This window comes from Haliotis rubra, unplaced genomic scaffold (assembly GCF_003918875.1).
Source record: "Haliotis rubra isolate DU_JTF1 unplaced genomic scaffold, ASM391887v1 Scf1608, whole genome shotgun sequence".
Taxonomy (NCBI): Eukaryota; Metazoa; Mollusca; class Gastropoda; order Lepetellida; family Haliotidae; genus Haliotis; species Haliotis rubra.
The window spans coordinates 29683-47247 of record NW_025765568.1 but is presented as its reverse complement, the minus strand read 5'-3'; the positions used below and the strand labels follow the sequence as shown (position 1 = coordinate 47247).

The 17565-nt window shown below is 44.4% G+C and overlaps 1 protein-coding gene and 1 long non-coding RNA gene across 4 annotated transcripts in view; both read left to right on the top strand.

Annotated features, from left to right (window-relative positions):
• Window positions 1-15666, top strand: part of LOC124271509 (solute carrier family 35 member C2-like) — a 56561-nt gene extending 40895 nt beyond the window's left edge. The window contains 5 exon segments of the mRNA XM_046706658.1: window positions 3789-3872; window positions 5911-6086; window positions 11093-11216; window positions 12586-14976; window positions 15227-15666. Coding sequence (XP_046562614.1) covers window positions 3789-3872; window positions 5911-6086; window positions 11093-11216; window positions 12586-12731 — 530 coding nt within the window. The 3' untranslated portion in view covers window positions 12732-14976; window positions 15227-15666.
• A 154-nt stretch (window positions 15667-15820) lies between these two features.
• Window positions 15821-16682, top strand: LOC124271510. 3 transcript variants are annotated; one of them, XR_006897058.1, is made up of 3 exons: window positions 15821-15892; window positions 16375-16547; window positions 16585-16682. It is a non-coding gene; the product is annotated as an uncharacterized LOC124271510 (long non-coding RNA). The 3 variants fall into 3 exon arrangements; XR_006897059.1 differs by lacking the exon at window positions 15821-15892 and adding an exon at window positions 16043-16079; XR_006897061.1 differs by lacking the exon at window positions 15821-15892 and adding an exon at window positions 16142-16253.
• The last annotated feature ends 883 nt before the right edge of the window (window positions 16683-17565 follow it).

The following is a 17565-nucleotide window of genomic DNA, read 5'->3' as shown; positions in this document are numbered from 1 at the left end:
GTCACTCAGAAAGAGGAGATTGGTGAGTGTGAACTCAACTGGTCACTCAGAAAGAGGAGATTGGTGAGTGTGAGCTCAACTGGTCACTCAGAAAGAGGAGATTGGTGAGTGTGAGCTCAACTGGTCACTCAGAAAGAGGAGATTGGTGAGTGTGAACTCAACTGGTCACTCAGAAAGAGGAGATTGGTGAGTGTGAGCTCAACTGGTCACTCAGAAAGAGGAGATTGGTGAGTGTAAGCTCAACTGGTCACTCAGAAAGAAGAGATTGGTGAGTGTGAACTCAACTGGTCACTCAACTGGTCACTCAGAAAGAGGAGATTGGTGAGTGTGAGCTCAACTGGTCACTCAGAAAGAGGAAATTGGTGAGTGTGAGCTCAACCATCCCAAATTAGCTCAGATGATGGAGATGTATATCACATGATGGAGATGTGTATCAGCTGATAGTGATGTGTATCAGATGTTGGTGATGTGTATCAGCTGATGGTGATGTGTATCAGATGATGGTGATGTGTATCAGATGATGGTGATGTGTACCAGATGTTGGTGATGTGTATCAGCTGATGGTGATGTGTATCAGCTGATGGTGATGTGTATCAGATGATGGAGATGTGTATCAGCTGATGGTGATGTGTATCAGCTGATGGAGACGTGTATATCAGCTGATGGAGATGTGTATCAGCTGATTGTGATGATGTGTATCAGCTGATGGTGATGTGATGTGGTGATGATGTATCAGATGATGGTGATGTGTATCAGATGATGGTGATGGGTGTATCAGATGTTGGTGATGTGTATCAGATGTTGGTGATGTGTATCAGATGTTGGTGATGTGTATCAGATGATGGTGATGTGTATCAGCTGATGGAGACATGTATATCAATCAGCTGATGGAGACATGAATATCAGATGATGGTGATGTGTATCAGATGATGGTGATGTGTATCAGATGTTGATGATGTGTATCAGCTGATGGTGATGTGTATCAGCTGATGGTGATGTGTATCAGATGGTGATGTAGCTATGATGTATATCAGATATTTGGATCAGCTGATGGAGATGTGTATCAGATGATGTATATCAGCTGATGGTGATGTGTAGCTGATCAGATGTTGGATAGTGCGTGATGGTGATGTGTATCAGATGTTGGTGATGTGTATCAGATGATGGTGATGTGTATCAGATGTTGGTGATGTGTATCAGATGTTGGTGATGTGTATCAGATGATGGTGATGTGTATCAGCTGATGGTGATGTGTATCAGCTGATGGTGATGTGTATCAGCTGATGGATGATGTATATCAGCTGATGGAGATCAGATGTATATCAGCTGATGGTGATGTGATGGTGATGTGTATCAGATGTTGGTGATGTGTATCAGATGTTGGTGATGTGTATCAGATGATGTTGATGATGTATATCAGCTGATGGTGATGTATATCAGCTGATGGTGATGTATATCAGCTGATGGTGATGTGTATCATCAGCTGATGGGTGATGTGTATCAGATGTTGGTGATGTGTATCAGATGATGGTGATGTGTATCAGATGGTTGGTGATGTGGTGATGTGTATCAGATGATGGTGATGTGTATCAGATGGTGATGATGTATCAGCTGATGGTGATGTGTATCAGCTGATGGTGATGTGTATCAGCTGATGGAGACGTGTATATCAGCTGATGGAGATGTGTATCAGCTGATGGTGATGTGTATCAGATGTTGGTGATGTGTATCAGATGTTGGTGATGTGTATCAGATGTTGGTGATGTGTATCAGCTGATGGTGATGTGTATCAGCTGATGGTGATGTGTATCAGATGATGGTGATGTGTATCAGATGATGGTGATGTGTATCAGATGATGGTGATGTGTATCAGATGTTGGTGATGTGTATCAGATGATGGTGATGTGTATCAGCTGATGGTGATGTGTATCAGCTGATGGTGATGTGTATCAGCTGATGGTGATGTGTATCAGCTGATGGTGATGTGTATCAGCTGATGGTGATGTGTATCAGATGATGGTGATGTGTATCAGCTGATGGTGATGTGTATCAGCTGATGGAGATGTGTATCAGCTGATGGAGATGTGTATATCAGATGATGGTGATGTATATCAGCTGATGGAGATGTGTATCAGCTGATGGTGATGTGTATCAGATGTTGATGATGTATATCAGCTGATGGAGATGTGTATCAGCTGATGGTGATGTGTATCAGCTGATGGAGACGTGTATATGGAGATGTATATCAGTGATGGAGATATCATGCTGATGGAGATGTGTATCAGCTGATGGTGATGGTGATGGTGATGTATATCAGCTGATGGTGATGTGTATCAGCTGATGGTGATGTGTATCAGCTGATGGTGATGTGTATCAGCTGATGGTGATGTGTATCAGCTGATGGAGATGTGTATCAGCTGATGGATGATGTGTATCAGCTGATGGTGATGTGTATCAGCTGATGGTGATGTGTATCAGCTGATGGTGATGTGTATCAGCTGATGGTGATGTGTATCAGCTGATGGTGATGTGTATCAGATGTTGGTGATGTGTATCAGCTGATGGTGATGTGTATCAGCTGATGGTGATGTGTATCAGATGTTGGTGATGTGTATCAGATGTTGGTGATGTGTATCAGCTGATGGTGATGTGTATCAGCTGATGGTGATCAGCTGATGGTGATGTGTATCAGATGTTGGTGATGTGTATCAGATGTTGGTGATGTGTATCAGATGTTGGTGATGTGTATCAGATGATGGAGATGTGTATCAGATGATGGTGATGTGTATCAGATGATGGTGATGTGTATCAGATGATGGTGATGTGTATCAGCTGATGGTGATGTGTATCAGCTGATGGTGATGTGTATCAGCTGATGGTGATGTGTATCAGCTGATGGTGATGTGTATCAGCTGATGGAGACATGTATATAAGCTGATGGTGATGTGTATCAGATGATGGTGATGTGTATCAGATGTTGGTGATGTGTATCAGCTGATGGAGACATGTATATCAGATGTTGGTGATGTGTATCAGATGATGGTGATGTGTATCAGATGTTGGTGATGTGTATCAGCTGATGGAGATGTGTATCAGCTGATGGTGATGTGTATCAGATGATGGTGATGTGTATCAGATGTTGGTGATGTGTATCAGATGATGGTGATGTGTATCAGCTGATGGTGATGTGTATCAGCTGATGGAGACATGTATATCAGATGATGGTGATGTGTATCAGATGATGGTGATGTGTATCAGATGTTGGTGATGTGTATCAGCTGATGGAGATGTGTATCAGCTGATGGTGATGTGTATCAGATGATGGTGATGTGTATCAGATGTTGGTGATGTGTATCAGATGATGGTGATGTGTATCAGATGTTGGTGATGTGTATCAGCTGATGGAGACATGTATATCAGATGTTGGTGATGTGTATCAGCTGATGGAGACATGTGTATCAGCTGATGGTGATGTGTATCAGATGATGGTGATGTGTATCAGATGTTGGTGATGGGTATCAGATGTTGGTGATGTGTATCAGATGTTGGTGATGTGTATCAGATGATGGTGATGTGTATCAGATGTTGGTGATGTGTATCAGATGTTGATGATGTGTATCAGATGTTGGTGATGTGTATCAGATGATGGAGATGTGTATCAGATGTTGGTGATGTGTATCAGCTGATGGAGACATGTATATAAGCTGATGGTGATGTGTATCAGATGTTGGTGATGTGTATCAGATGTTGATGATGTATATCAGCTGATGGAGACATGTATGTTTCAGGTCTGGCTAACCCACTTGACATGATGTACCACATACAGCCATGGATGATTGTTGGACTGTTTCCATTGTCAGTTGCATTTGAAGGTAGGTCATCTGCATCCAGCTGTTCCCTCTCACCCGTGACTGTCTGTTCCTTTTGACATGTATCAATGTGTATCTTGCGAATTGTGTCTGCCCCTTCTAACCTGTGTCAATGTGTCTCTTGTCACCTGTCAGTGACTTTTCACCCGTGTCAATGTGTCTCTTGTGACCTGTGTCAGTGTGGCTCTTGTGACCTGTGTATGCCCCTTCTAACCTGTGTCAGTGTGTCTCTTGTGACCTGTGTCTGCCCCTTCTAACCTGTGTCAGTGTGTCTCTTGTGACCTTCGTCACGATGGCTGCCATATTGCCGATGTGACGTTAAATAATAACTCACTCACTCACTCTTGTGACCTGTGTCTGCCCCTTGTAACCTGTGTCAATGTGTCTCTTGTCACCTGTCAGTGACTTTTCACCCGTGTCAATGGGTCTCTTGTGACCTGTGTCAGTGTGTCTCTTGTGACCTTATCTGCCCCTTCTAACCTGTGTCAGTGTGGCTCTTGTGACCTGTGTCTGCCCCTTCTAACCTGTGTCAATGTGTCTCTTGTCACCTGTGTCTGTCCCTTGTAACCTATGTCAGTGTGTCTCTTGTCACCTGTGTCTGCCCCTTGTAACCTGTGTCAGTGTGTCTCTTGTCACCTGTGTCTGCCCCTTGTAACCTGTGTCAGTGTGTCTCTTGTCACCTGTGTCTGCCCCTTGTAACCTTTGTCAGTGTGTCTGTTGTCACCTGTGTCTGCCCCTTGTAACCTTTGTCAGTGTGTCTCTTGTCACCTGTGTCTGCCCCTTGTAACCTTTGTCAGTGTGTCTCTTGTCACCTGTGTCTGCCCCTTGTAACCTGTGTCAATGTGTCTCTTGTCACCTGTGTCTGCCCCTTGTAACCTTTGTCAGTGTGTCTGTTGTCACCTGTGTCTGCCCCTTGTAACCTTTGTCAATGTGTCTGTTGTCACCTGTGTCTGCCCCTTCTAACCTGTGTCAGTGTGTCTGTTGTCACCTGTGTCTGCCCCTTCTAACCTGTGTCAGTGTGTCTCTTGTCACCTGTGTCTGCCCCTTGTAACCTGTGTCAATGTGTCTCTTGTCACCTGTGTCTGCCCCTTGTAACCTGTGTCAGTGTGTCTCTTGTCACCTGTGTCTGCCCCTTGTAACCTGTGTCAGTGTGTCTGTTGTCACCTGTGTCTGCCCCCTCTAACCTATGTCAGTGTGTATCGTCACCTGTGTCTGCCCCTTGTAACCTTTGTCAGTGTGTCTCTTGTCACCTGTGTCTGCCCCCTCTAACCTATGTCAGTGTGTCTGTTGTCACCTGTGTCTGCCCCTTGTAACCTTTGTCAGTCGTCTCTTGTCACCTGTGTCTGCCCCTTCTAACCTGTGTCAGTGTGTCTGTTGTCACCTGTGTCTGCCCCTTCTAACCTGTGTCAGTGTGTCTCTTGTGACTTGTGTCTGCCCCTTCTAACCTGTGTCAATGTGTCTCTTGTCACCTGTGTCTCTTGTGACCTGTGTCTGCCCCTTCTAACCTGTGTCAGTGTGTCTCTTGTGACTTGTGTCTGCCCCTTCTAACCTGTGTGAATGTGTCTCTTGTAACCTGTGTCAATGTGTCTCTTGTCACCTGTGTCTGCCCTTGTAACCTGTGTCAATGTGTCTCTTGTCACCTGTGTCTGCCCCTTCTAACCTGTGTCAGTGTGTCTCTTGTGACCTGTGTCTGCCCCTTCTAACCTGTGTCAGTGTGTCTCTTGTGACTTGTGTCTGCCCCTTCTAACCTGTGTCAATGTGTCTCTTGTCACCTGTGTCTGCCCCTTGTAACCTGTCTCTGCCCTCTCACATGTTGTCTGTAATCACACTTTGTTTAATGATCAGGTGTGTCCAATGTTTTACATCTCTTTAGAACAGTACAAGAATCTGTATTGAAACGTCACACTCACAAAATAAAAGAAGTTGTTATCCATAAATTTTGTCTTTGTTATCTATAAAGTTTGTCTGTTTTGTACTTCCCAACTTCTAAAATGCCACTCAAAGAAGCAATGTTTTACATATTGGTTATGTTATCTTGCAGGTGTTGAGGTAGCAACTAGTGAACAATTCTTCCGTTGTGAGGACGTCAAGATGTTCATGACGACGGCTGGACTTCTCCTGGCTGGTGCAAGTCTTGCCTTTATGCTGGAGTTCAGCGAGTTTCTTCTGCTCTCCCAGACATCCAGTCTCACGCTGTCTTTGTCTGGCATTGTGAAGGTGGGTATGTTGGCAGTCTCACGCTGTCTTTGTCTGGCATTGTGAAGGTGGGTATGTTGGCAGACTCATGCTGTGACTGTGTCTTTCTGAAAAGATCTTTATGTATACCTTTGTGATGTCTCTCTATTGAAGATCTCCTTTGTGCTCTGCCTGTCTGCAGAAGATCTTTATGTACACCTTTGTGATGTCTGTATTGAAGATCTCCTTTGTGCTCTGCCTGTCTGCAGAAGATCTTTATGTACACCTTTGTGATGTCTCTCTATTGAAGATCTCCTTTGTGCTCTGCCTGTCTGCAGAAGATCTTTATGTACACCTTTGTGCTGTCTCTCTATTGAAGATCTCCTTTGTGCTCTGCCTGTCCGCAGAAGATCTTTATGTACACCTTTGTGATGTCTCTCTATTGAAGATCTCCTTTGTGCTCTGCCTGTCTGCAGAAGATCTTTATGTACACCTTTGTGCTGTCTCTCTATTGAAGATCTCTTTTGTGTTCTGCCTGTCAGCAGAAGATCTTTATGTATACCTTTGTGCTGTCTCTCTAATGAAGATCTCTTTTGTGTTCTGCCTGTCTGCGGAAGATCTTTATGTACACCTTTGTGATGTCTCTCTATTGAAGATCTCCTTTGTGTTCTACTGTCAGCAGAAGATCTTTATGTATACCTTTGTGATGTCTCTCTATTGAAGATCTCCTTTGTGTTCTGCCTGTCTGCAGAAGATCTTTATGTGTACCTTTGTGGTGTCTCTCTATTGAAGATCTCCTTTGTGTTCTGCCTGTCTGCAGAAGATCTTTATGTGTACCTTTGTGATGTCTCTCTATTGAAGATCTCTTTTGTGTTCTGCCTGTCTGCAGGAGATCTTTATGTATACCTTTGTGATGTCTCTCTATTGAAGATCTCCTTTGTGTTCTGCCTGTCTGCAGAAGATCTTTATGTATACCCTTGTGCTGTCTCTCTATTGAAGATCTCCTTTGTGTTCTGCCTGTCAGCAGAAGATCTTTATGTATACCTTTGTGATGTCTCTCTATTGAAGATCTCCTTTGTGTTCTGCCTGTCTGCAGAAGATCTTTATGTACACCTTTGTGCTGTCTCTCTATTGAAGATCTCCTTTGTGTTCTGCCTGTCTGCAGAAGATCTTTATGTATACCTTTGTGATGTCTCTCTATTGAAGATCTCCTTTGTGTTCTGCCTGTCTGCAGAAGATCTTTATGTACACCTTTGTGATGTCTCTCTATTGAAGATCTCCTTTGTGTTCTGCCTGTCTGCAGAAGATCTTTATGTGTACCTTTGTGATGTCTCTCTATTGAAGATCTCCTTTGTGTTCTGCCTGTCTGCAGAAGATCTTTATGTATACCTTTGTGATGTCTCTCTATTGAAGATCTCCTTTGTGTTCTGCCTGTCTGCAGAAGATCTTTATGTACACCTTTGTGCTGTCTCTCTATTGAAGATCTCCTTTGTGTTCTGCCTGTCTGCAGAAGATCTTTATGTGTACCTTTGTGGTGTCTCTCTATTGAAGATCTCCTTTGTGTTCTGCCTGTCTGCAGAAGATCTTTATGTGTACCTTTGTGATGTCTCTCTATTGAAGATCTCTTTTGTGTTCTGCCTGTCTGCAGGAGATCTTTATGTATACCTTTGTGATGTCTCTCTATTGAAGATCTCCTTTGTGTTCTGCCTGTCTGCAGAAGATCTTTATGTATACCCTTGTGCTGTCTCTCTATTGAAGATCTCCTTTGTGTTCTGCCTGTCTGCAGGAGATCCGTATGTACCCTGTCTGTCTGTAGGAGATCCGTATGTACCCTACCTGTCTGCAGGAGATCGGTATGTACCCTGCCTGTCTGCAGGAGATCGGTATGTACCCTGTCTGTCTGTAGGAGATCCATATGTACCCTGCCTGTCTGTAGGAGATCTGTATGTACCCTGCCTGTCTGCAGGAGATCTGTATGTACCCTGCCTGTCTGTAGGAGATCTGTATGTACCCTGCCTGTCTGCAGGAGATCCATATGTACCCTGTCTGTCTGTAGGAGATCGGTATCTACCCTGCCTGTCTGTAGGAGATCTGTATGTACCCTGCCTGTCTGCAGGAGATCAGTATGTACCCTGTCTGTCTGTAGCAGGAGATCTGTATGTACCCTGCCTGTCTGCAGGAGATCTGTATCTACCCTGCCTGTCTGTAGGACATCTGTGTCCCCCTGCCTGTCTGTAGGACATCTGTATCTACCCTGCCTGTCTGTGGGACATCTGTATCTACCCTGCCTGTCTGTAGGACATCTGTGTCCCCCTGCCTGTCTGTAGGACATCTGTGTCTCCCCTGCCTGTCTGTAGGACATCTGTATCTACCATGCCTGTCTGTAGGACAACTGTATCTACCATGCCTGCCTGTAGGACATCTGTTTCTACCCTGCCTTTGTTAAACATCTCTCTGGAGGAGATCTGTATGTAACCTGTCTCTATGCAGGAGGTCTGTATGTAACCTCTCTCTCTGCAGGAGGTATTTATGTAACCTCTCTCTATGCAGGTCTGTATGTACCCTGTCTCTCTGCAAGGCATCTGTATGTAACCTGTCTGTCTGCAAGAGATCTGTATGTAACCTCTCTCTGCAGGAGGTCTTTATGTAACCTGTCTCTATGCAGGAGGTCTGTATGTACCCTGTCTCTCTGCAAGACATCTGTATGTAACCTGTCTCTCTGCAGGAGGTCTTTATGGAACTTCTCTCTATGCAGGAGGTCTGAATGTAACCTGTCTCTCTGCAGGAGATCTGTATGTAATCTGTCTCTCTGCAGGACATCTGTATGTAACCTGTCTCTCTGCAACAGATCTTTATGTAACCTCTCTCTGCAGGAGGTCTTTATGTACCCTGTCTTTCTGCAGGATATCTGTATGTAACCTGTCTCCCTGCAGGAGATCTGTATGTAACCTGTCTCCCTGCAGGAGATCTGTATGTAACCTGTCTCTCTGCAGGAAGTCTGTATGTAATATTTCTCTCTGCAGGAGATCTGTATGTAACCTGTCTCTTTACAGGTCTGTGTCTAACCTGTCTCTGCAGGAGGTCTGTATGTACCCTGTCTCTCTGCAGGAGGTCTTTGTGTAATCTGTCTCTGCAGGAGTTCTGTATGTTACCTGTCTCTCTGCAAGAGTTCTGTATGTAACCTCTCTGTGTGTAGGAGGTCTTTATGTAACATGGAGGAGATCTGTATGTAACCTGTCTCTCTGCAGGAGATCTGTATGTAACCTGTCTCTCTGCAAGAGATCTGTATGTAACCTGTCTTTCTGCAGGAGATCTGTATGTAACCTGTGTCTCTGCAGAAGGTCTGTATGTAACCTGTGTCTCTGCAGAAGGTCTGTATGTAACCTGTGTCTCTGCAGAAGGTCTGTATGTAACCTGTCTCTATGCAGGAGGTATTTATGTAACCTCTCTCTCTGCAGGAGGTATTTATGTAACCTCTCTCTATGCAGGTCTGTATGTACCCTGTCTCTCTGCAAGGCATCTGTATGTAACCTGTCTGTCTGCAAGAGATCTGTATGTAACCTCTCTCTGCAGGAGGGTGTTTATGTAACCTCTCTCTATGCAGCAGGTCTGTATGTACCCTGTCTCTCTGCAAGACATCTGTATGTAACCTGTCTCTCTGCAGGAGGTCTTTATGGAACTTCTCTCTATGCAGGAGGTCTGAATGTAACCTGTCTCTCTGCAGGAGATCTGTATGTAATCTGTCTCTCTGCAGGACATCTGTATGTAACCTGTCTCTCTGCAACAGATCTTTATGTAACCTCTCTCTGCAGGAGGTCTTTATGTACCCTGTCTTTCTGCAGGATATCTGTATGTAACCTGTCTCCCTGCAGGAGATCTGTATGTTACCTGTCTCCCTGCAGGAGATCTGTATGTAACCTGTCTCTCTGCAGGAAGTCTGTATGTAATATTTCTCTCTGCAGGAGATCTGTATGTAACCTGTCTCTTTACAGGTCTGTGTCTAACCTGTCTCTGCAGGAGGTCTGTATGTACCCTGTCTCTCTGCAGGAGGTCTTTGTGTAATCTGTCTCTGCAGGAGTTCTGTATGTTACCTGTCTCTCTGCAAGAGTTCTGTATGTAACCTCTCTCTGTGTAGGAGGTCTTTATGTAACCTCTCTCTATGCAGGAGGTCTGTATGTACCCTGTCTCTCTACAAGACATCTGTATGTAACCTGTCTCTCTGCAGGAGGTCTGTATCTAACCTGTCTAAGCAGGAGGTCTGTAGGTACCCTGTCTCTCTGCAGGAGGTCTTTGTGTAATTTGTCTCTGCAGGAGGTCTGTATCTAACCTGTCTAAGCAGGAGGTCTGTAGGTACCCTGTCTCTCTGCAGGAGGTCTTTGTGTAATTTGTCTCTGCAGGAGTTCTGTATGTTACCTGTCTCTCTGCAAGAGATCTGTATGTAACCTCTCTCTGTGTAGGAGGTCTTTATGTAACCTGTCTCTATGCAGGAGGTCTGTATGTACCCTGTCTCTCTACAAGACATCTGTATGTACCCCGTCTCTCTACAAGACATCTGTATGTAACCTGTCTCTCTGCAGGAGATCTGTATGTAACCTGTCTCTCTGCAGGAGATCTGTAAGTAACCTGTCTCTCTGCTGGAGGTCTGTATGTAACCTGCTTCTCTCCAAGAGATCTGTATGTAACCTCTCTCTGCAGGAGGTCTTCATGTAACCTCTTTCTATGCAGGTCTGTATGTACCCTGTCTCTCTGGAAGACATCTGTATGTAACCTGTCTCTTTGCAAGAGATCTGTATGTAACCTGTCTCTGCAGGATATCTGTATGTAACCTGTCCCTCTGCAGGATATCTGTATGTAACCTGTCTCCCTGCAGGAGATCTGTATGTAACCTGTCTCCTGCAGGAGATCTGTATGTAACCTGTCTCCCTGCAGGAGATCTGTATGTAACCTGTCTCTCTGCAGGAGATCTGTATGTAACCTGTCTCCTGCAGGAGATCTGTATGTAACCTGTCTCTCTGGAGGAGATCTGTATGTAACCTGTCTCTCTGCAGGAGGTCTGTACACTGGGACTGGCTGCTGCAATAAATGGAGACCAGATGAACTCCGTAAACATCATTGGCCTCTTTGTGTGCTTGTGTGGGATCACTTTACGCGTGGTGCTCAAGGCTGTGTTCAGTAAGTATTTCAGTTCCTTATCTGGATATTTCAGTCCCCTGTCTCTATGGACAGCCCAGATGGTCGCTTGCATGTGTTTGTATATATATATCCAGGTGACCTCTTGCTTGTCTCTTTCTGCCTGTGAGGTATATCTTGTAAAACTTACCTAATGCTTGTCACTCAGGCATATATATATCTAGTAAGAGGTACCTAATGCTTGTCTCTCAGGGGTATGTCTAGTAAGAGGTACCTAATGCTTGTCTCTTAGGGGTATGTCTAGTAAGAGGTACCTAATGCTTGTCTCTCAGGGTTATATCTAGTAACAGGTACCTAATGCTTGTCTCTCAGGGTTATATCTAGTAACAGGTACCTAATGCTTGTCTCTCAGGGTTATATCTAGTAACAGGTACCTAATGCTTGTCTCTCAGGGGTATATCTAGTAAGAGGTACCTAATGCTTGTCTCTCAGGGGTATATCTAGTAAGAGGTACCTAATGCTTGTCTCTTAGGTATATATCTAGTAAGAGGTACCAAATGCATGTCTCTCAGGCATATATCTAGTAAGAGGTACCAAATGCATGTCTCGCAGGGGTATATCTTGTAGGAGGTGCGTAATGCGTAACAAGCATCTGATGCTAGTCTCATTAGGCACATCTAGTACAAGGTACTTGTCAGCAGGTATTCCAACATGGCCTGGCATGCAGTGTTATACAGTAATCATTGTCCTGTACAAACACCTGCAGTGTTAGACAGTAATCAGTGTCAGTACAAACAGCTGCAGTGTTATACAGTAATCAGTGTCTGTACAAACACCTGCAGTGTTATACAGTAATCAGTGTCTGTACAAACAGCTGCAGTGTTATACAGTAATCAGTGTCTGTACAAACAGCTGCTGTGTTACACAGTAATCAGTGTCTGTACAAACAGCTGCAGTGTTATACAGTAATCAGTGTCTGTACAAAACAGCTGCAGTGTTATACAGTAATCAGTGTCTGTACAAACAGCTGCAGTGTAATACAGTAATCAGTGTCCTGTACAAACAGCTGCAGTGTTATACCGTAATCAGTGTCTGTACAAACAGCTGCAGTGTTATACAGTAATCAGTGTCCTGTACAAACAGCTGCAGTGTTATACAGTAATCAGTGTCTGTACAAACAGCTGCAGTGTTATACAGTAATCAGTGTCCTGTACAAACAGCTGCATTGTTATACAGTAATCAGTGTCTGTACAAACAGCTGCAGTGTTATACAGTAATCAGTGTCTGTACAAACAGCTGCAGTGTTAGACAGTAATCAGTGTCTGTAGAAAGAGCTGCAGTGTTACACAGTAATCAGTGTCTGTACAAACAGCTGCAGTGTTATACAGTAATCAGTGTCCTGTCCTGTCAGATAATCCAGAGAGCAAGAAGCGAGTGTTTGAGCGGACGCCGGAGTCACTGGAGATGCTGACCAGAGATGGCCAGGCCAACCAGGGCTACGAAGAAGATGAAGAGCCTGATGAGGTGGATGTGTTTAACCTGAAGCGGGACAGATAGCCCCGGCTAGTGACTGGTGTGTGTGTGTGTGAGTGACAGTGCTTGTGTGCGTGTGTGTACATACAGACTGTGAACAGTTCTTGTGTGAGTGCATGTGTGTGTATTCTTCTTTGTTGGTTTACAGATTTGACTGACCGATCGTGGAAATAACATAAAGTAACACATATTCTTACTTTTCTGACCGCAACAGAAAACAATTGATATTTGCAAAGTGAGAATTTTTTCCACTTAAAACGGAATTACCCAAACAATTTATTCCGAACATAATAATTATTAAATTCTGCTATTTCAACTAATCCTTGATGGAAAGTTAGCTAAATCTTGAAACCATCAGATTATGTACATATGTATACATAAGTATTTATCATGTAAATAATTTGAGAAACAAATCATGACAATAACAGTTTCATAATATGGATTATATCATGAATGTGAGCCACATATTCCTCTCGGTGGATATCAGGTGGAACACTGTTAAAAGGAGCCAAATATTCCTCTCGGTGGATATCACGTGGAACACTGTTAAATGGAGCCACATATTCCTCTCGGTGGATATCACGTGGAACACTCTTAAATGAAACCAAATATTCCTCTTGGTGGATATCACGTGGAACACTCTTAAATGGAGCCAAATATTCCTCTCGGTGGATATCACGTGGAACACTCTTAAATGGAGCCAAATATTCCTCTTGGTGGATATCACGTGGAACACTCTAAAATGGAGCCAAATATTCCTCTTGGTGGATATCACATGGAACACTGTTAAATGGAGCCAAATATTCCTCTTGGTGGTTATCACGTGGAACACTCTTAAATGGAGCCAAATGTTCTTCTTGGTCGATGTCATGTGGAACACTATTCAATGGAGCCAAAAATTCTCCTTAGTCGGTGTCATGTGGAACACTATTCAATGGAGCCAAATATTCCTCATGGTGGAAGTTACAGGCAACACTGTTTGAATGACTTCTATGTTCCATCAGGATGGTGTCATTGTGTATCTGTTCTACAGTAATGTGATGAATGACTTTGTCTTTAATACCTGATACTTTAATCAGTGTGCTTGAACATATCATGTATGTAGATGGTATCATACCCCGACACCAGGTGTTGAGAGTGGGAATGAAGTCTACAGCATCAGCAGGTGTAAAGCCTCAGATAAGTGCTTCACAACATGTCATACTATGGAAGTGCTGAAAATCAACCGACACACACCAGACATCACGCTCCACACACCAGACATCAGGCTCCACACACCAGACATCACATTCCACACACCAGACATCACGCTTTGCTCCACACACCAGACATCACGCTCCACACACCAGGCATCACGCTCCACACACCAGACATCACACTCCACACACCAGACATCACACTCCACACACCAGACATCACGCTCATCCACACACCAGACATCACACTCCACACACCAGACATCACGCTCCACACACCAGACATCACAGTGCTCCACACACCAGACATCACGCTCCACACACCAGACATCACGCTCCACACACCAGACATCACACTCCACACACCAGACATCACTCTCCACACCCAGACATCACGCTCCACACACACACCAGACATCACGCTCCACACACCAGACATCACGCTCCACACACCAGACATCACGCTCCACACACCAGACATCACGCTCCACACACCAGACATCACGCTCTCCACACACCAGACATCAGACACACCAGACATCACTCCACACACACCAGACATCACGCTCCACACACAGACATCACACTCCACACACCAGACATCATCGCGGCCACACACACAACATCACACTCCACACACCAGACATCACGCTTCACGCTCCACACACACACCAGACATCACGCTCCACACACCAGACATCACGCTCCACACACCAGACATCACGCTCCACACACCAGACATCACACTATACAAAGCAGGTTGGTTAAACCCTAGCGGTGGAGGGACGGCTGTAGGTTTTGGTTGTGGTGTTCTCAGTATAATGTATATAGCTGTTTTATGTCACTGTGATGTATGAGTACCCTGGTACCCAGGTGATATATGTGTGTTGGATGAATGTACCCTGGTACCCAGGTGATATATGTGTGTTGGATGAATGTACCCTGGTACCCACGTGATATATGTGTGTTGGATGAATGTACCCTGGTACCCACGTGATATATGTGTGTTGGATGAATGTACCTTGGTACCCAGGTGATATATGTGTGTTTGATGAATGTACCTTGGTACCCAGGTGATATACAAACTACAAACTGAAATGTGTTGGACACCGCATGTTCTCCTACACAGCACCGGTGATCTATGTGTGTTGGATGACATCAAAGACTCTGACAGGTTTTGATATATGTGTGTTGGATGAATGTACCTTTTCTCAGTACTTCATAACTTCACCCATCTTATCTGTGTTTTGAGCATGAATGTACATTATAAATGTGTACCCATTATGATATATGTGTGTTGGATGAATGTACCTTGGTACCCAGGTGATATATGTGTGTTGGATGAATGTACCCTGGTACCCACGTGATATATGTGTGTTGGATGAATGTACCCTGGTACCCACGTGATATATGTGTGTTGGATGAATGTACCCTGGTACCCACGTGATATATGTGTGTTGGATGAATGTACCCTGGTACCCAGGTGATATATGTGTGTTGGATGAATGTACCTTGGTACCCAGGTGATGTATGTGTGTTGGATGAATGTACCCTGGTACCCAGGTGATGTATCTGCGTTGGATGATGTTATGAACAAAGTATATCAGGAATGCCCTGCTCATTGTCATTCCTTTGGTGAATCGGGGTGTTGTTGTTACCATGGTGACTGCTCATAATTTTTAAAGACTTTTCAGGAAATGTTTTGAAGGTATAAATAATTTGTCTGCTGCTCAATAAACAACAGGACGATCCATGGCTAAAAATGTTATGTAATTATTGACATTATTTAGATTGTGTTCCAGTATGCAGCTACCCGGGAAGGTCAGAATACTGAACTAAACTCACCCACTCCAACATGCAGTTACCCGTGAAGGTCCGGATTAGAATACTAAACTAAACTCACCCACTCCAACATGCAGTTACCCGTGAAGGTCCGGATTAGAATACTGAACTAAACTCACCCACTCCAACATGCAGTTACCCGTGAAGGTCCGGATTAGAATACTGAACTAAACTCACCCACTCCAACATGCAGTTACCTCACCCACTCCAAGGTCCGGGTCCGGATTAGAATACTAAACTAAACTCATTCACTCCAACATGCAGTTACCCGTGAAGGTCCGGATTAGAATACTGAACTAAACTCACCCACTCCAACATGCAGTTACCCGTGAAGGTCCGGATTAGAATACTGAACTAAACTCACCCACTCCAACATGCAGTTACCCGTGAAGGTCCGGATTAGAATACTGAACTAAACTCACCCACTCCAACATGCAGTTACCCGTGAAGGTCCGGATTAGAATACTAAACTAAACTCACCCACTCCAACATGCAGTTACCCGTGAAGGTCCGATTAGAATACTGAACTAAACTCACCCCCCAACATGCAGTTACCCGTGAAGGTCGGATTAGAATGCTAACCAAACTCCAAGTTACCCCATTCACTCCAACATGCAGTTACCGTGAAGGTCCGGATTAGAATACTGAACTAAACTCACCCACTCCAACACGCAGTTACCCGTGAAGGTCCGGATTAGAATACTAAACTAAACTCACCCACTCCAACATGCAGTTACCCGTGAAGGTCCGGATTAGAATACTGAACTAAACTCACCCACTCCAACAGCAGTTACCCGTGAAGGTCAGTTTAGAATACTGAACTAAACTCACCCGTGAAGGTCCGGATTAGAATACTGAACTAAACTCACCCACTCCAACATGCAGTTACCCGTGAATGTCCGGATAGAATACTAACTAAAACTCACCCACTCCAACATGCAGTTACCCGTGAAGGTCCGGATTAGAATACTGAACTAAACTCACCCACTCCAACATGCAGTTACCCGTGAAGGTCCGGATTAGAATACTGAACTAAACTCACCCACTCCAACATGCAGTTACCCGTGAAGGTCCGGATTAGAATACTAAACTAAACTCACCCACTCCAACATGCAGTTACCCGTGAAGGTCCGGATTAGAATACTGAACTAAACTCACCCACTCCAACATGCAGTTACCCGTGAAGGTCCGGATTAGAATACTGAACTAAACTCACCCACACCAACATGCAGTTACCCGTGAAGGTCCGGATTAGAATACTAAACTAAACTCACTCACTCCAACATGCAGTAATTGTTATATCAGTGACTGTAACATATATTTCAACATTGCCGAGTGTCAGGGAGATACAAGCAATAAACATTCTTATTACACAGTCTGATAAAAGCATTAATGTGTACCTGGTCTTGTGTTTGTTGTGGACCTGGTGCCTGGCCGCGTGGCTTCCATGCTGTAACATCATACTCTACATGTTCATGGTGGTGTGGCTTCCATGCTGTAACATCATACTCTACATGTTCATGGTGGTGTGGCTTCCATGCTGTAACATCATACTCTACATGTTCATGGTGGTGTGGCTTCCATGCTGTAACATCATACTCTACATGTTCATGGTGGTGTGGCTTCCATGCTGTAACATCATACTCTACATGTTCATGGTGGTGTGGCTTCCATGCTGTAACATCATACTCTACATGTTCATGGTGGTGTGGCTGGTTCATGGTGGTGTGGCTTCCATGCTGTAACATCATACTCTACATGTTCATGGTGGTGTGGCTTCCATGCTGTAACATCATACTCTACATGTTCATGGTGGTGTG